At 45.5% G+C, this 19,864-nt stretch overlaps 1 protein-coding gene across 5 annotated transcripts in view; it reads left to right on the top strand.

Annotated features, from left to right (window-relative positions):
* Positions 1-19,864, top strand: part of EVL (Enah/Vasp-like) — a 141,844-nt gene that overhangs the window by 31,062 nt on the left and 90,918 nt on the right. Inside the window, exon 1 of one of the 5 annotated variants that reach the window (XM_072038301.1) lies at positions 6,647-6,666. The exons of 3 other annotated variants lie outside the window; for them this stretch is intronic. In XM_072038301.1, the coding sequence (XP_071894402.1) occupies positions 6,662-6,666 (5 nt within the window). In that variant the 5' untranslated portion in view covers positions 6,647-6,661. Of the gene's footprint in view, positions 1-6,646; positions 6,667-14,168; positions 14,195-19,864 lie in introns of those variants that run through there. One more of the 5 variants, XM_038179839.2, reaches the window with a different exon arrangement.

Below are 19,864 nucleotides of genomic sequence, written 5' to 3'. Positions count from 1 at the left end.
TGATGCAGAGCTTTCTGGTGGGTACCACAAATAGAAGCTTGAATTTTAAGAACCCATTTTGAGACACGCATCCTGTTTTACACTTTATGGAGTCCATCTGGTAGAGGAGCTGTATTTAAGAAAATCCAGTGCAAGGGAAGCAAAATCCTGTCACTGTGTTGCTACAGTGGAAAAATACACACCGTACTGCAGCTTGCGCCTATGGTTTAAGACGATGACTGGCAGAAAGTCTGTTTCCAGGGCTTTCTGTGCTGAACAGATTACTTAAACCAGAGATCCCTTCAGATGTCTGAGCTCAGATACAGAAGCATTAAGTAAAGAACTCGAGAACTTGAGTGAGGCTGCTCACTGAAACCATGATTAAGCTTTAGAGGAGGAAATCAAGCAAGGATCAGGTGTAGCTGGGTGTGGAAAATATCTGTGGAAACAGGTGTTGCTTGTCACTTTGAGTTTTACTTGGATGCCCAAGTAAGCTCAGGCAAGCAGGGACAGAGATGATGGGCAAGTGAGGAGTTATGGTTGTTCTTGGAGTGCTTGTTGCAGCCCAGGGAAAGCTGTGTCCACCCCAGGAGCTCTTCATCTAGGCATGTAGGCCAGAGCAGTCACCTGGTTTTGTAGTCAGTGCTTGGTGTGCAGACCCAAAGCCCCTGTAACCTCGAGAGGGGATCAAATCTGACAGTGATGTTTGAGCTAGAAGTTAGCAGCCAGGAGTGAGGGCTGGAGGCTCTCTGCTTAAACCACCCCATCCATTTAAACCAGAAGGGGCAGCAGAGCTGAGCATGACCACGGCTTTGTGGTGGAAATATGGGATGGGGAAATATGGCTTGTCTCAGGGATGGTGAGTAACTGGGCTGAAAGTGGTTTCCATAGCCCTCAGCTGTTGCTGCAGCATGTCCTTTGTGCCATGAGCTTGGGCGTTGTGGGGTTCAGTGGACAAAGGATGCCTTCTCTCTGCAGTGTGTATTCACATATATACGTTCTTACAGGGCCTATATATGTGTGTGTGTTCCTACTGTAAATAGAAGCTGTTTTCAGAGTAAAATGAAAGCATTTGTATTATGTATTTTCTTGGATATTACCTTGGTAGAGTTTGCGAGAATGGAAGATGGGGGCAGCAATGCTTGGTTTTGGTTTCTCGTCCAAATCGCTGTCTGCAGTGATTCAAGTGTGGCTTCTAGGCAGGAATTATTCAGATTTGTCCATTAGACTTGGCAAAAGCCTGCAGGTTTGTTTACATTACTGAAATTCAAATCTATTTGTCTGGGAAACTTAATGGCAGAATGTGTGGGCTTTCATATATTTATATGTAGTCATCTTTAGGCAGAAAGTAAGAGATGAATGTTTTGCATTAGTGGATGACTTGAACAGGCAACAGAAGAGGGAAGATGGTAGTGAACTTGTCAAGTGACAGAAGAGAAGATACAAATCCCAGAGAAATAAGGATGCAGATACCACTGAGGACTGTCCAAAAATGAGTGCATGCAAATTAATTTCAGCTGTTTCAAAGATAAATATCAGATAAGTGCTCTTTGTTACAGTAATCATGCTGGAACTCATGTAGTAGTTACCAGTACCTCTGTTGTGATGAGGGGCACTGGATTCTCAGCACACCATAAAGATGTTAATCAGCGAAGACTCAGCATTCCTGCAGGATTGTTATGATTATCCCTACTTTGCAGTTAGCAGGAAAACGAAGGTTATATGACATGCCAAAGGTCAGATTCCAAATTAGATGTCCTGCTGGGAATAGAAGTCATGACTCAAACTGACTTAAGCTCTTTCAAGCCCTTTACTTAATTCAAGTGTTAGGAAGAAAGGCCTTGCCTTGTTGGGAATTCCAATCTGAGACCAGTCTGTAGAAGGCTGGGTGACTTCTACTTCTGACTCTTTTTCTGCAGTGGAAATCAGCCCTGCTTTCAGCCATGGGAGGATAAGCAGCGCTGTGGTGCAGTTGTGCAGATGTCTGAGATGGGCTTCATTTCCCCCGACTTGGGATGTCTGCATATGACCTGGTCCCTGTTGCCTCCTTGTGTAATCAATGGCAGGAGAAAACTGCTGATAACGTGATTCGTCTGACCTGTTTTAGCTGCCTACTTTAGAAGCAGATGAAGCATGCTCTAAAAACACTTTCCCTTCTTTTGATTTTAAGGGAGCCTAGATGAAGAACTGCAGTGTATAGGTTGGCTGGGCTGGGTGAGGTGAAGCAGAACTTTGCACAGTGTAAGCAGCTTTAGTAAGCCAGGCAGCCCAAACCATGGTTTATTACAGCAATTTACTGTTTTCATAGTGGGGTTTTGCAGTTGGCCCGGCTGATGCTACTTACTGCCAGCCCTAGACCTCATTACCTAGAAATTAGGGATTGGTGTGTTCTTGCTGGTTACAGAGTGGGAGGTTATTAAAAGAAAGAGGAAGCATGTGTGAAGAAAGACATCAGAAGGAAACAGTGGATTCTCCCTGCCCTGATAGCTAAAGACTAGCCTAGCTATTTTGAAGCAGCTGTGGATGACTTACCTGGTTTTGGTGGATCTGGGGGCTTGCAGCACCAGGCCTTCTTGGTCTGTGAACAGAAAGCCAGGGTGATGTATGGAGTGAGGTCTCTGCCTAAACCAGCTGCTGACAGGGGTAGCACTTACAGATTATCTGGCTTTCTCAATGTTCTGTGTATGGCGCTTTCATTTTCTTATCCCATCATTTTTATTCCAACATCTGGCCCATGATATAACATCCATTAGATTTAACTTCAGTTTTGGAGTATAAACGTGGGAATAACCCAGGTACCGACTCAGTGACTTTGGGTGAGATAAGTGCTTTGAATTTGGTTTGTTGCTTAAACACATCTTTTTATTTCAGAAGATGGAATAAATAAATTTCCTTGTAAAACGTGGTGTTAGTTAAGACAGAAGGTGGCTTGTGATAGGGTTCAGTGTTACATGGGATGTTCCACTCAACTCCAACTGCACCTCTTCAAACAAAATCACCTACTGTCCTCTTGTAGCATGCCTTCAGAAGTTCTGTTCTTTATTTCCCTGATGTGTCCCCAAAACTTTCATGTTCTTTTAAGTTTACTTTAAATTCTCCATGAAATATATTTATAATGCAGTGCCTATGATACTTACACAGCCATCTGAAGTCTGCCTTTACAGAGGTACAGAGGTATTCTAAGCAATACTACATCAATATCCTCTGGTTAATTTGTCCTAACCTAATTTATACTAACCCCGCATGTCCTCATGTATTCATACATCATATTTATAAAAGCCTTCCCTGTGCGCTAAGTTGTATGATTGCCAGCATTTTTTGTGCTTTAACTGAACTCTCTACTTGGGACTTCTAATAGCAGCTAAACCACAGAAATGTCTGTACTGCAGTGTCGTGAAGCTTTCCGAGGGAAAGGTGTGTTTAAAAGTCCAAATAGCTACTTGTGCCTGGGTAGTAAAAGCTGTGCAGATGAGGGAGACTGAGCATAGCTTCCTTCATGATCTACCTACCTGCCCATTGGGATGCTGGAGGAGTTGTGGAGGGAGATGCAGGGGATTTAAGAAGGTCACAGATTGTAGTAAATGCCTGAAACATTAAAGTGGATTTTTCGAAGTGCTGAGTTTCTCTTGGTCTGTGATTTACGCTGACAATCTGTAACTGTTGTCATCTCAGTTGGGTGCTGATGGTCTTTATGCTTTGAGTCAATTAACTAATGGACCTGGGATAGCTGACATTTTCCTCTTTTTCTTAAGTGCTTTGTCTTAGATGTCATCCTAGACCAGCCTAGTTTCACTGGTGCAGGAGTTCCCAAGCACTAAAAAGAAAATTCCCTTTGAGAAAATAATCCCTGTGCTCCTGTTGGCATCACCTTGTCCCATCTTAAAGCATTGCGTTTCCTTTAGAATAGCTGGAGATCTTCTCTGGGCAGTGCTGGGTCTTCCTGGGTCAGGCTTATGATTCAGGAAGCAGTGAAATAACAAGGAATAATGAAAGGAAAAAACTTAAGCGTGGAGCTCAGGCATAAGTTCTTGCTTTCTGAAAGTTTAGGCAGATGTGCCCATTCCATCCAGTTTACATTTTAAATCCCTTCTCGCAAGGATAACTGATAGCTTTTTGTTTTAAAAGTTGAGCTCCAGGGGAAGAAATTCCATGTGTCTTATACCTGATGAAGCTTTTGCATCTCACTACTCTGAGAGATGTAAAGAAATGCTTTGAACGTGCTCATAAATATCCTAAGCCACAACTACCTACATGTCCTCAGGAGCTGATCTCTTCTTCCCTCATTCCTGCCAGTTGCGGAGTGACTGAATTTGGCTGTTACCAAATAATAAGGACATTAATATGGAAATAATTTTTAATGGTACTGAGTCTTTATCACAGTTATAAGACACTAGTTGCTGTCCCTTTAGTAAGTGTGCTTTTGTTGTTGCTTTTTTTAATTTGGAAATGAATTGACAGTTCATTTCTTGACAACTAATGCATGAGAGAATGAACTTCAGAGTGAAATTTGGCTATAATAAACCACGTAATCTGTTTGACTTCATCTTAAAGAAGGCAGTTGTTTAAAGCAGCTGGTTAAGTACACAGATGTTCTGGTTGAGGGCAATCCGATATTAAAATGGCATAATGTGGCAACAAATTCTCATTTTAAAATGAATAGCTGACAAAAGAAATATTCAGTTAAGCACCCTACCCTTAATTACAGCGGCAGATATTTTGCTTCTAGAAGGATGTGTTCAAAAGGTGCTGAACAACAGAGCCTTCTTTCTAGCAGAAAATGCTGTGCTGCACTTCCTTATGAAAGAAATGGTGCATTTACGGGCTTGCTGGGCTCTGCTCCCCACTGGGAGACTGCAGCCTAAGTCTGCAACTGAAATGATGGTGGCTATGCAAAGAGGTTTTATTCATCTACAGACATAAGGAGGGCTGTGAAGAGATATAAGAAAAAAAAAGCTGAAGGTAATTTGTTTGTGTCAGGGTCCTGCTCCTCTAAAGGCACGAGTAAGGTTGAATTTTTAAGCTGGATGGAGACCAGCTGCCTCAGTGCACTCCTTTATGAAACATGGCCTTTTGATTATAATATTTTACTCATCTCCATGAATGCCTGCCCATTGAAGCATGGAAGTATTGGGCTTCCTCTCCCCGCTGCAGAAGAGGAGGTAGATTTATGTAATTTCCTTGCACTTAATTTATTTGAACTTGCATAGCTGCGCCCTTGGGGCTGCAAAGGCCCTGGCCCTAGGGCCTGCTGCTTCTGGAAGCTTCTAAATGCCAACTCTAATCTGAGTTTTGATTTTTAAAAATACCAAGTTCCTGGACTTCTTGCTTGCAAACAAAATTGGGTTATTCCAGTAACTGAAATGCTGGTACAGTTGTATTTCAGGTTGTAAGGTGGGAGAGCGAGTGATGTATATAACTTTTTTTATGTTCCTACAACAATAAAAAGCGGTGCAGTGTCTGTGATTACAATAATTGAACCAGTTAAACAGTCACTTTCTTTCTTCATTTCACCCTGTCCTGCCTTGTGCAGGTGTGTTCTCTACTGCAGCCTTCAGCCTTAGGAGTTCTTTTTCTGAAAGTTCAAAGACCAGGGCAGTGTTGTATTGCCTTGGCCCCAAGATGACAGCTCCCTGCAGAAAGCACCCAAAAAACTGCAAGAAAGGGAGGACTAGGGACACTGGAGTAGTTGACATTTTGGGAGCATAGTACAAAGAGTAATTGAGGGTATTTTCCCATCCCCTCTGTTGACTGCCCAGTTTGCTGGCGTGACTGGAATAAAGACCCAGGGGTCTAGCCAGAAACAGAAGGTAGGTAAGTGGCATGAAAAGTTTGCTCTAACACTCCCGAATCCTTCTGTAAGTAGGAAACCCCTCCATCTTCTTCTGTGGCCTTTCCTGTCTGAGCCTCCATGACTTCCTCCCTTGGTGCAGATCTTTTTTATCCTACCTGAAGCTTTCCCAGCTATCATTTTGTAACTTTAGCCCCTTGGCTGTCATTTCTGCCTCCCTTCCCTGCCCACCACCTTTCTGTCATTGACTGTCAAAGTGCTGGTAAGACCTGAGGTTGGTTGGGCTGCTCCACCCATGGGGACATGGTGGCCCTTGTACCAGTAGACAGTGATGGTCCACAGCAGCATGGGACTGTGCAGAGTATGAAACTCCGCTGGGCAACATAGCAAGGTGACCTTAGTGTCTGCATTGGTGTGATCACAGCTTTAGTGGTGCTGGGGAAATTTTGACTGTGTTGCATGCTGACAACTTGAAGTTGCATTTCTTGCTGAGAGGTGCAGCACTTGTCCTTCTGCAATGCTTGTCTCATGAAGCAATTTATTTCTCCAGTGATGTGCGTCACCCGGGGTTGTTTTGATTAGTTGGCCAAATTTTCTGGTGTATAATCACAGAGAGCCCCGTTTCTGAGCTTCTTGTAATCTGTCTGCCAGCTTGCACCGTCCCAGAGGCCCTGATAAGAAAAGCCTTGCTCTGGCAGTGTTGTGTCTTGCCCCAGCATTTGGAGAGCACAAAGCGTGCATGGCATGTAGGAGCTCTCCCAGCCTGAAGAGCGAGGTTAGGAAGTACTGATCTGAGCGCCTTCAGCATCTTAGAGCTGAACGCTGCTGGATTTCTTCTGATTCCCATGCCCCTCTGTTAACAGAGGCCTCAAGTCAGGATGGATTTCAGCAAGGATGTGGTGAGTGGACTGGGAGCAGGGGCTTGGGGGTACTTGGGTTTTCTTCCCAGTTGTGTGCTAGCACTGGGGTGACTGGGCAAAACAGATTTGGTGTGAAAAATGGGGACAGCAAGGCTGCCAGAGAGAAATGCTCTGATCTCTACTGGTGAACACTTCCTGAGGCTGAGACATTCTCTTTCAGAAAGCAGCTTTTATTTAGGCATCTTTCTTCTGGATTGCCCCTCCTGGGCAAAGTCGCTTGCATATTCATGTCATACTTCTTCATAACGTGACTTCCCAGCAAAGTCCACCCGTGGCAGGAGGTGAGGATATATAGGGTCTGGCACATTTGTTCGGATTTAACTGCTTTTCCAGGAAAACGTTTAGAAGTACTTTCTCCAGATGAGATGTTTTCTATTGCTGTATATCTTGAAAACAAATGTGCTACCTCACTACAAATGCAGGATCTTCTTCCTGCTTTTAACACGGTTGCTTTAAATCCTCTGCCTTTATTGAGGAAACGATCCTCTGTGGAGAGGATTCCATTAGTCTATCAGGGACGCTCGTAGTTAGAGAAGTAGATGAGTCATGTGAAGCCTTGTGTCTGCATGTTTGCAAACCTAATTTTAGTCATCCTACTGCGTTCTGCGCTGCCAAAATTAGATAGCATTGTTACTGCTGTGCGAGCGTTTAAGTCAAAAAGATTCTCCAGATAAATCTAACTTGGAAAACCAGTTCATTTAGCTGCATTCAGTCACAGATCACAAATACATCCGTAAAATTATTTTGACAGGTTCCTAAAATCGGTTTTCTAACACCATTCTCAGACCCACTGGCTTCAGCAGGCTTTGCATTGAGTGCTGAGCTGCGTACATACCTAAACGAGTGTCTGATATGTCCTGTATGGCCTCCTGCTTAAAGGAATCAGTAACACTGCTTCTGTGCTCTGCCTGCAAACGTCCTCATGAGGCACAGCAGCAGTTAGATAAAGGTTTCTAGACTTGACAGCAAATTGTCCTCATCACTGTTAAGTTTTTATGTTCATCTCTGCCTCTATTCTATTTGTATGTCAGCCCCTATTTACTAATGAATTTATCTCCTGTGTCCTTGTGAAGCTGGAGTTCTCACCCTCTTTTTTAGCACAGCCTGCTGGTCTGGCTCCTCAGCTGAGCGGTTGGTGTCCATCAGCGCAGTGCTGGGTGAGGAGCTGGATTCAAATCAGGACACGGACCCCAGTTTAACAAAGGACTTGAGTGCATGCCTCAGTTGAAAACATGAGCTTTTAAGCCCTGTGACAGTCTTCATGACACACCTTCAATGGTTTATCAAGCTGAATTTACCTAAAGTTTAATATTGCTTTTCTCATGAAGAGTTTGGCTTTCTCAGCTGTGGTCCTGCTCCATGAGTTGGATGTGACAAGTCCAACCCTGTGAGAGAAACACCCTGGAGATTTTGGTGGTGTGGTAGGTGAGAGAAAGGGAGAACAGAGCACAGACAGAGGTGTCTGTAGTAAGAGGCCAAAATGAATATGGACGAGGACAGGAACAGGACCTGAGTGAAACACCAGCTAAAGACATCCGAAAAGGGAGAAAGAAACTGATAGCTTTTGTGAATGAACTATTAAATGCTACATCTGATGGCACTGCAAGCTGTCTGCAGTATTGGTTACTTCTGATTAGATTTGTGAGATGTACTAGATGACAACAGTCTATTTAAACATCTATTCATATTCTTGCTGTACTGTGTTTCAGGGTGGATTGAATTTGGTGTTGTGAGGACACACATTGCCTCTGTGCTTGCTTTCTGGAGCTCACCACCTTTGCTGATACTTCAGTCAGTGTTTGTGCTCTGTGCCACGTGCTGTTTGTTTTGTCACCAATTTGCCAGCCATGGCACCAGGATCTCCTTGGCTTTGCATCCAAAAAGGACCAGACCTGCAATCTCTGGAACTGTGTTTTCCTCCAAATGCTCGTGTTGGAGGTATGAGCACAAAACCTCCTTTACAAGCTGTCTTCTCGCCCCTTGCCTTTCCTCCCAAGCACACCATCTGCCCAGCAGCACGAGTTACCTCAAGGCAAGGTGTGCCACATGGTGCGTGTGAGGTCGATAGCCCCAAACAACAGCGAATGAATGCAGTGGTTAAAAGAGAAGAAACAAGGCTGGGCTGTGTCCCTGGTGTGCAGCTTGCACGGGGAATGTGTGATTCATGCTTTGGACGCCCGTTTCACACTTCCCCACAGCTGTGCTGCGTCTCGCATGCCTGCAGGGCTGTGTCGCAGGGCTCCGCGCAGCCTGGGCTCCCTGGGCTGCAGCTGCTCCGCGAGCAGCCATCCAGCACGGCTGGACAGCGGGGTTGTGGAGCAGGAGGGATGCTGGGGTGTACTCCAGGAGGAGGCTTCTGCACTGGAAAACTGCCTAAAATACATAATTAAGCAACATCTTAATGCCAAAAAGCATTGCCTCTTATCTCACGGTCAGGAGTGTGTGTGGGATCTCAGGCTCTGGGACTGCAAGGAGTTGAGAAAGGGAAGTTGAAATTGCTCCTTGGCCATCTCGATCCTTCAGGCGTCCCTCTCTCCTTCTGTGTTTCTCTCCTCCTGTGTTTTTTTCCCTTTCCTCCAGCTTCCAGCGCCGTGCTACGTGCCGAGGGAGGGAAACGCCTTTGCTTTCCTTGCACCTGTTGTCTGGGTAAACAGAGATTTGCTGCTGTTGACATCAGTCCACAAGCCCTGCTCCCAGTTAAGGCTCCTTTTAACCAAACAAAGCATATTTGCAGCTGTACGCAATGCTTGGCTGTGCTAGCAGAGAGCTCCAGCAGGTGTCTTCCAGGCCTTCAGGAATGAACCAGCAATCCCCAAACGGAACATGCAGTGGGTTGGATGCTTGGCTAGTGGAAGTTGGCCAGCCTCCAATGGATTTCACCCAGGACAACTAAACTAAAACAACAAACAAAGCTTGTTTTCTTACTCACAAGCACTGTCCCCTTCTTTGCTGTCTCCCAGAAACCTGTCCCATACCCTCCTGCTGCATCTTTCTCCATCCTCCTTCTCCTTCCCTACAATCCTACAGGCGTGCCAGTCCCTTGGCTGGGGTAAATCAAGAGCAGTTTTGCCTTCTCATCACTTAGATATTCCAGGAAGCAAAATCTGCTTTTGGTTTAGCAAAAGGCTGCTGAAAAACCTGCTGGAGGCTGGGGAACGTCCATGGCACGTGTGAAATGCAGCTCGGTGCTGGGGCCAGCAAGTTGCGTGGGAGAAGCGTTGGGATGGCGCCGCAGGAGGGGGAGATCCTGCGAAGCTGGGCTGCCTGTGAAGTTAGGAAAAGCTTCTGCAGCCCTTTTGCAGACGCTGTTCCTGGGCTGTGTGCCTTAACTGGGCATTTACTGCTGGTGGTGAGACCAAAACCCCTCTACAAGTCCTGGAAGGGCTCTGCCAGGCGGTGGCTGTGGAGCTGAGCCCTCTTGCACAACCTGCAGGTACATCTCTGCAGGCCTCCTGAGCCAGCAGAGGAGGAGGTGTGAGCAGGAGGTGTTGTCCATCTGCTGTCAGCAGAGTGAGGAAATAAGAAGCAAAATGTTTCATTCTCAGGAATCTTTGGATTGGAGCAAGCAGCTGAAGACAGCTAAACGTCTTGAAACAAATAGAGGGTAATAGGGTTAACTGGGGATTCAGATTGATGCTAAATAGTGTTTGCGATTATTTATATTTATCCTGATGTCTGTTAGTGGGACTTTATTAATGGCACACGCAGCAGGCTTGGATAAAATGAGGACTTTAAGCAAATAGCACTTTGATTTAAAAAGAGCTTTGAAATATGAAGCACAGTAGGAAGAACAGGTGTTGGAAGAACTGTAGGCTGAGAGAGCCATTATTAGATTATTTTCTGCTTTCAGTGGATCTGGAAGGAAAATTTCTGCCCCTTATGCTTTCCAGAGATTTTCTGCTGGAGTCGGTACTGAAATGCAGGCAGCTTTTTGTACCGAGAGCATTTACGTGAGGATGGGTGATGCAAAGAGCTGATAGTTTACAGCTGCTCTCATCTACTATGGAGAAACCTCCTTCTGTGAAACCTCCTCGCTTGTCATTACTACAGCACGTTCCTTGTGGGCATCCCTGACCAGAGAAAACCTGCACGTTGCCAAAATGTACGGCTTTTCCAGGGCCAGGACTTGGCAGAGGGAGGGGAGGGGAGGGGGACGGGGTTTCTGAATGAACAGGTCTCCTATGGGAGAGGGGTGGCAGGTTCAGGAACTTTCTTCCTCCATAAGTTTAATATAATATCATAATACAATTTCCACAGTGTGTCTACTGCCTTGTTATTTGCTTGGCAGTAAAACCATGGCAATCCATCCACACTTCATTGGTGAGGCTCCTTGACTTTGTCTTTGTGCTACCTGACCCCTTGAATGCCATTTGGGAAAGGTAGGAGATGGGAGAGATGCAGTTTCTTCTTGACATCTTACTACAGATGATGAAATAATTCTTGTCTCTTCACGTGGCAATACGTGTCCAGGCAGCTTCAGAGCTGGGAGAAGGGTTCTTTACTGGATACTTGGTTAGGAGCAGCAGCAGGTGGCAAATCATGACTGAAATGGGAAATCAGGGCTTTTGTAAATGTGAATTATGGAGCTGGATTTAGTGTATAGGTCTTGTTCTGAAAGAAGAGAGAAAGCTTTTATCCAATGTGCTATTATTACAACTAAGTCCTCTGGAAATCCACCTGGGCTGGACCTTTGGTAGAAGATGCCAGCCTCTCAGAAGGATTTAGGGTTTGAATATTACCGTTGATAAGCCACAAATATAGAAAAGATAATACGCAAACTCCATTTTATTTACTTTTTAGTGTCAAAATCTTTGTCACTGTGTGTCACAGCACTTTGCTTGGCTGCATGAAATTGTGCACTTATTTTTTGTTTTATATCTTTTAAAGAGAATTGTCAAAATCTACTTTCATGTAAGATTTTTTTTAGCCAATGCTCCTGCCTAAAGGCAGTTTGTATTTAAGTGCTAAGCCACCAGTGCTCCTTCCTGCAGAAGTACAGAGAAGTTGTATTCACTGCTCACCTGCATTGGTTGAATAATGTGAATTTAAAATTTGGAAACTAAATGGAGAAAGCAGAAAGTTTTTTTTCCTCCCTCCTCCTCCCCCTGCTGTTCTAATTATGAATAAAAATGTAATCAAGGAGACCTGCTAGCTCTAAAGCTGAGGAGGAGACCAGGCTTAGTCTGTCGGCTCAGTGTGATGGCAGATGATATTTAATCTCTATTTTGTAATATTTTTAAAGTTAATTTTTGGAATGCAGCAAGGCAGTTATGTAAGCTTATTTTTGTATGCTGTGAATTGAAATTCAAATTTATATCGCTGCGCAGGATGGCAAATCAAAACCAGAAAAAGAAAGATCTGCTAAATGCACACCACTGGCTTTTCCCTAAGTTAATGCAAAAAATTAAAGTTTTGAATAAAGGTGTGTTTAATCCGTGTAATTACTTACTGCGTTTAGATACCAAATAATGCATTCTGCTCATCACCTGAGATAGCACCAAGTTTCTTCCAACCAGTAAGAGATTCCTTTGGGAAAACATCTTAAAAACAAAACAAAACAAAAAACCTCAAATGCAAACCAGACTGGAAATAGATAGCACAGGAAGCCCACTATTAATTAATTTTCCTGATTGAAATCATAATTAATATCAGTGATACAAATCAGTGTGTGTGCTTATTGCTTTTGCAGGTGCACGGAGGGATAAGCGTGTGTGTGGCAGGGGTGAGGGAGGCTCAGCGCTGCTGCCACGATGTCCCCTGCCGGGGATGAGAGGTGGCCAGGACACGGATCTGTGGTGCAGACCCCAGGCAGCTTCCCCAGGGCTTGAGAAATCACACTCCCAAGTCGCCTTATGAAACTATCCCTCACTTTTATTAGAAAAGCAGTTTTAAAGCATCCCCGCTTGGAAGGCAGTGCTTCGTGTTTGTAGTTTAATTTGAACAAAATGTTGGTTATGGCCCCAGATGATGGTTTTGATTGGGTTGATCCAAAATAGTTCAATCTCTTGGTGTTGCTGTTCAGCAAGAGAAATAAATTACCAATACGTGTTGATTTCTCCTTCCAGTTGTTTATTGTAGCGCAGTGGTTTGTTCTGCTTTCAAGTGTCATCGATCCCTAAGAAATAAATCAGGGTTCCTGAATGAGCTTTTATTTGTCAGATTTGACTGGGGTTTAATCCTCAGCATTGTTAAAAAAAAATGCTTTGCTTTTTTACTGAGGTGCATGGTTAGGACATACAGTGTGCAGATGGTGGAAATTTGTACTCTGGATGACTCGGGGATTGTAGTCACCTCCCGTTATTGGTATTTCTCTCTCCCCTTCTTCTTCTGCCATATGACTAGGGCTTGGGGTGAGGTTTCATATAAACATTGTGGTGTGTTTGAAGAGGGTCAGCAGAGGAAGAAACATCCTGCATCCAAGGTTTGGTAGTCTGGATCTCCTGGTTCTGATTCTGGCTTCAAACAGAGGTATTTCACCTCGGGTTGTCTCCAACATCCCAACCAGCCCTTAAGGCAAAGACAGTCACTGTTACGCGCTTGTACATCTAGAAAAGGGGGGTCTCCAAACACTTCTGTGAACACTACCTACAAATGAGGTACTGAAATGTTACCAAAAACATCCTTTTAATGAGGATTGGAGTGGGTACTGCTTAGAGGTCTGCACCGAGGTGTCACCAGCTGGCAGGACCTGCACGCAGCATCCAGCAGTGGAGCCTGATGTCTCCCAGCAATGGAAAGTTTGGGCTTTGCGTGCAGGAAGACTTACTGCAGGGCTGGTGGTGTGACAGGAGAGGCTCGTTAAAGCAAAAACAAAGCAAAGCAAAGAAACCCAACCCACCTATCAGTTAGATAAATGGACTGAGAAGTACCACAAACCACAAGTTTCCTCCCGTGCCTCTTTGACCTGCTCTTCCCAAGCAAAGACTGCAGCACCTCAGCCAAGAGGCAAGTCATTAACAGCACTCCTGTACAGTGTCCCCAGGGGGTTTATGTCAGATGGATGGTGACTTGTGTGCATGTTTGGGAGAGGGGAAAGATCCTCCTCTCAGTTCCCTTCCCTCTTTCTGGAAGATACTCTGGGAGTGTCGTAGGGATAGTCCCAACTTAATTGAAACAAAACTGAAAAATTGAGGCTGTGTAGGACAGAAGTAGTTTGTTCTTAACTACACAAGATCCAAAGGAAATGCTCCAGGAGGTCCTCAGGCACCTGGAAAGGCTTCACGTCTAGAAAGAGACGGCTGGCAGTGGAGCCCCTGCTCCCTTGGGACATGGTGGGTGCACTGTGTGGCAGTGTTTGGGGTAAACCCGCACACAGAGTGGCAGAGAGGGCCACAGAGAAAGGCCCTGATGTGTGGAAAGGCCACGATTGCTTGGGGGGAGAATTGGGTTTTGTAGCATCAGGTAAAGTTTTACTTCCTTCTCTGTAGGGAGGGTTCGTAACCTCTTACAACAACAGATCTTTATCAGTTTGGGGTTAGTCTGCACACCTCACAACAATGCTGTACTGGTAAGTTTCTCTTTCTCAGCCTTCCATTTCTCACTTTCATATCTAAAAAATTTATTTAAACTTACCTTGATGGAAACCATCAATATCCCTTGGCTTAGGGAGGAGGGGAAGGCCTTTGTAATGTGAGCGGGGTGCAGGTTCGGACGCTGGCTGTGGTGTGGATGTGTGGTGTTGCTGTGAAGTGAATGTCTGAGATGGGCAAAGGAAAAGGTGCAGGTGGGGGTATCGTGGGAGATCCTCTGAGATGCCCCTGATGCAGGAAGGGATGGATGTTGCTGGAGTTGGCCATCAGATTGAGAGGCTGGTTGCTCACACCTGAGATCACCACCATAGATCAGAAGTTACACACCTGCTTCATCCTGTCCTGAAATTCACCTTCAGTCTGACACCATGAAACCAGAACTGTGGCTCAAATAAGAAACAATGTGGGTGTGAGTGCAGGGGGGAGCCAGATCTCACTGACCCTGGTCTCTCCCTCCTCTTATGAGTTTGTTCACAAACCCCGGAGGCCAGGACTGCTGCTGCCCAAGAGGCACGGTGCCAGCCCAGCCTGCCTGCAGTGCGAACGGAGGGGCAGAGGGCGAGTAGGTCCAGCTCCTGTGAGATGAGGTTGTCATGGGGAAGGGGTACAAACTGCTCTAACAGAATAAATCAAGGTGTAGTCTGAGCCAAATAATGGGAATTTTTAGGCTTTCTGTGTTTGTTTCTCCCACCTACCCACCACCATTGTTTTCTTAAGAAGAGGAAAAGGTAATTAAAGTTTTAATTCTTATATATTCAGGTGGGATGATCCAGTTATGCTGCAGTCCTGTATCTACACTAACAATAGCATTGTCATCTAGCTGTTGCATTTTTCAAAATATGTTGAATGTTTTGTTACAGTCTCTACTGTGTGTAAAACGTTTCTAAATTAATAATAATAATAAAAAAACACAGCACAACCTCCAGGAAATGTAGATGATGTGCTATGAATAGACAAATAATTCCCAAGCAATACTGTGTGCTGAACAGCCTTTGGACCTTAGCAAGCTGCCAAATCTGAATTGAAATCTGGGGGCTGAGTCATAGAGTCCTTTAGGTTGGAAAAGACCTCCAAGATCATCTAGTCCAAGCGATAACTGCCAAGTCTGCCACTAAACCTTATCCCTACGCACCACATCTGCACGTCTTCTGGATGCCTCCAGGGATGGTGACTCAGCCACTTCCCTGGGCAGCCTGTTCCAGTGCCTCGCAACCCTTTCAGTGAAGAAGTTCTTACTGATACCCAACCTGAACCTCCCCTGGTGCCACCAGAGGCCACTTCTTGTCCTATTGCTTGGTGCTTGGGAGAGGAGACCATCACCCTGCTACAACCTCCTTTAAGGTAGTTGTAGGAGCGATAAGGTCTCCCCTGAGCCTCCTTTCTCTAGGCTAAGAAAAATTAGATATTTGGGGTTTGACAATACACCTGGCTCTAGACACAGAAAGCAAGATCCTGCAGCCCCGTTTGTGGGAGTGGATGAAGAGAGGATGACACTGGAGGGGGTTCAATCACAGCGCCTCAATGAAACTGGAGGGCAGATTTTCACTACAAAGCAGTGCTCATGAAAAGCCACCTCGGCTTTCTCTAATCCCGTCATATTCCTCTTTAAAAGTGTAACTGCCTTTCAGAACAAGTTGTTGAAAGTAGAACATGCCACGGCTGCTAGGCTTGGTGGAAAAGACAAAATGAATTCTTAGAATGGAAGGAACACAGCAGTAGTTTCTACCAGCACTGAGAGGAAAGAACACAGACATAACTGTGTCTCTTATTACGGGCTTCTGAGTGATTTTTTTTTCCATGTTTGTTTCTAATTTAAGAATTGCAGGTGTCCTGTAGGTAATTAAAGGATGAAAGTATCTAAAAAAAGTAACTGATGTTCTAATAGGGACATCTGTGTAAATCGTGGTGTATCATAGGTGCTGTTTTCTATCATTTTGTGTGTCATCAGAGCTGTTTCAGAACTGTAGCTTTATCAGCCACGGTGGATATTAAAAAAATGTTTCCTTATTATACCACTGGTCTGTTACTGACTCAGAGGAGGAGATTTGTAGGGCCAGCTTTCAAACTGGTGCTCGCTCTATCTGCTTCAATGAAATCACTCGGCTTGTCTCCACCTAGTCTGGCCTGGGGTTATCTTTGTGAATTATGCATCAGAAGAACATCACTAGCATTTGAAAATTAGGCTCTAAAATCAATATTCCGTTTTTTCTTAAACTCGAATTTAGTGGGATGCTCCCAACATTTCTTTCCTTTGAAAATGTCAGTAGCTCTTAATTGTCAAGGAAATGCATCTGATTTTTTTCCCCCTGGAAACATGGTTTCTTCTCTCTTGTGGCCCACTTAATTTCTGTTCTTAGCAAAATGACGTTTCTGGGGTTACGCCCAAGATGAATTTATCTCGATGTGTGCTAGGTTATTTACCCATGGAAATACAGCAGGAGTCAAAATTTGGCTGCTGCTGCGGCTGTGCACGTGCTAGAAATCTGCTGGCAGCAGGGGCAGCACATGGTGAGAAGTTAGCTGCCCTGATTCTGTCTTTCCCAGAAAGTCAGGGAGACGGAGCCAGCCCCGAATCCCCTGAGCAGGCGGTGCTGGCCACAAGGCACGTTTGCAGCATGCAGTGCACCCCACGTGGCACCATGCAGCACCCCTTGTAACACCAGTACCTAAATGCCATTTTTACTTTAATTTTTCTCCCTTTATGCAGCCCAACGCTGTACAAAGCAGCCAGGCTGATGCTGTGACCAGGCAAGCAGAGAACCGCTCCGTGTAGCTATAGGAACAGAAACGTGTGTGAGCCCCTCTGGCACCCGTCTGCTAGCTTGAGAGCTGCTCAGGGGGCATATCTTCACCCAGTGAGCTGATGAAAATTGCCTTCCTCTTTCTCTGCTTCCCTCAGCACTTGCTTGCTGTGGATTTTTTATGTTTCTTTCTCCAGCAGTGGTCTGCAACCTTGAATTGTGCTAATAACACGCGTCAGATTGATGGGCATGCTGCGTGGGGTGGGCAGCAGGGGTGCCGTAGTGCAGCCAGCATCCTCCTCGTGGAGATTACAGCCATCAATTTCCATCTGCTGTGAGCATCTACGATGTGATTCCTGGGTAGGGGAACATCAGCCGGTTCCCAAGGCTGCACAGATTTCCGTTTGGCAACCATCCCTCCACGCCCAGCATCAGTGCAATAAGGGCATCAGCAGCAGGTAATCTGATTCAGCTCCTTAACAGGAGGACCTGAAATTACATGTATTCCTCTACCACGTTACATTGGTACCCAGCTCTGTACCTCTTGAGGCTTTATGGATACCTTATAGTTTTTGGTCCAACAATACAGTCTTGTCTTCTGTAGGTTAATCTGAAGTGTTATTATTCAGTATTTTCTTTTCTTTTTTAGAAAAAAAAAAATAATGTTCCAAACCTTAATGAAACTTGGTGTGAGCCAAGCCTGGAATTTCAGGAGGACAACACAAGGAGCTGATGATCCCTTTGCAGAGCAGTAGGCTGACAGCCTCAGCAGCTGTGAAGCAACATCTCTTCTTGGCACAGCAAGCTCAGCAGAACGTACAAAATACACTGCTGGTCTTGGAGGCCTCCTGAAAACCTGGCCTATGCCTTGCTCTCACTGCTCCACTCCCCACTGCCACTCTGAGCCCTGTCTGGTGGCACCACTCCCTTCTGCACAGTCCCAAGTGCTGGTGGCTTTGCTCCAGCAGGTGACAGCCCTGGATGAGCCCTTCTACTGGGTGTGGAAGTTTAATTGTTCACAGGGAAGGGAGAACCCCTGGATGAAGCAGCTGGGACTGTGGAGTTGAGGCTGATACCCCACAGGCTGCAAACCCATCCCTGGGGCAGCGGTAACCCAGCAGCGTGGAGGTGAACCTTGCAAGGGCGCCGTGAGCACTCATTCCCAGGATGTTTCTAAACTGCCTCTGTGCTTACTCCAGAAACCACGACTGTAACACTTGGAAGAAGAAGAAAGGCTTAATGAAACCAAATGTGTTTGTTAACAGTAATTCGCAGCAGGCCCCGTGGCTGAGAGTGCCAGCTGCCATGGCCTTCAGCGCCTGCGTTTAGCCACGCTTAAAAGCAGCAGCAGTATTGGCTCTGGAGGAGCTTCCTGCTCCCTCCTATTGTCAAGAGAAATAAATGGCTTAGAGCAGTGCCTGCAAACCATGTGCCAGTCGCGTGATTAGCAGATGAAGAGGAGAGGGAGTACAAATGCGGACAATGAATTTACAAAACGCTCTCACTCGGATATTGAAGTCATTTGGGGCTCCTGTCAATAAAGGGCTGGTTCCTCCCTGTTCCCTTCCAGGTGGAGGTTTGTCCCTGCAGGCACGGTGTACAGCACCATCGCATCAGATGCCGACTTATACCACTTGGCTTGTGCAAGTGCCAGCAGCAATACTGGGAAATAGCATTCATTTTGTTTTACCCGATACGTTCTGGTTCCACCGGGGTTGCAAGTGTTCTAGGACAAATACAGCTTGTTTCTTTGGCAGCTCGGAGCCTGCCGTGACACAGCTGCCTTCCTGCTGGTGCTGTGTGCGACAGAAAGGCAGAGGCAGCCTCTGTGCTGCAGCAGGTCTGACTGGTGAAGTGTGCCTGGTGAGTTCGGGATTTTGAATACCATTGTAATGTCTAAATCATAGGATCGTTTAGGTTGGAGAAGACCTTCAAGATCATCAAGTCCATCCTTCAAGCTGACCTACTGAGTCCCATCGCTAAGCCGTGTCCCCACATCCACACATTTCCTAAATACCTCTGGGCATGGGGACTCCACCCTTCCTGGGGCAGCCTCTTCCAGTGCTTGGCCACCCTTTTCCTAACATCCAAATGGAATATTCTTCCTAATAGCCAATCTAAACCTCTCCTGCTGCAACTTGAGACTGCTGATTTTGTAAACCAAGGGGCAAAGATGAGGTATTTTCAATTACTTGAATGTCCTAGCTGAAGTGTGTGTGATAGCGTTATATGGGCCAGCTCTGTCCTGTCCCAGAGTGCTCCTTGGAAATTCTCAGAGAATGGGTTTACACCATCCTTAGTTTCTGTATTACAGTGTTCACTTGCAACCTTCCTCAAATATCTTCTCTCTGTTGGAGCAAAACCCATTGTTGCTTTCAGCCCCTTCTCCAAAGAGTTCTCCTCAGTGTACCAGCAGACCTTTCTCTGCAAGCAGGAGATGAGTGGCTCCAAGGACAGCAGTGGGGGCTTTGCATTTCTGGATTCATCCTTCTTGGGTAATTTCTTAGGGCAAACAGTAGCTACCCTTTAATGCCAATGTAGCTACATGGCTTAGCTCCTTCTCTCATGCAGTACTAACTGCAAACCATCCGCTGTGGCCATGGTCTTGTTGCTCCACGTGTGTTTCTACATTCTTCTCTAATGTTTGAGGAAACTGCCTGTTGCACCCAAGTTAATGCTCAAATGCTAATTTTTGGAGCAGAGAATTGTAGGGAATGGAAGGGTAAATCCTCGCAAAGTGCTGATGGAAATGAGAAAAAGACCTCCTGTAAGATCAATGGATTTCTGTCAGTGTAAAACAAATTTGAATCTCCATCCTTCCTTTGCGTTCCTCCGTCTTTTTCCCCAAGGTGTTTTAAACAGCAGAAGTGCTGCTGGAAGGCACTGTCCTGGCATGGAAATGGCTTT

The sequence above is a fragment of the Anas platyrhynchos genome, chromosome 5 (assembly GCF_047663525.1).
Source record: "Anas platyrhynchos isolate ZD024472 breed Pekin duck chromosome 5, IASCAAS_PekinDuck_T2T, whole genome shotgun sequence".
Taxonomy (NCBI): domain Eukaryota; kingdom Metazoa; phylum Chordata; class Aves; order Anseriformes; family Anatidae; genus Anas; species Anas platyrhynchos.
This window is presented reverse-complemented; position numbering and strand designations above follow the sequence as displayed.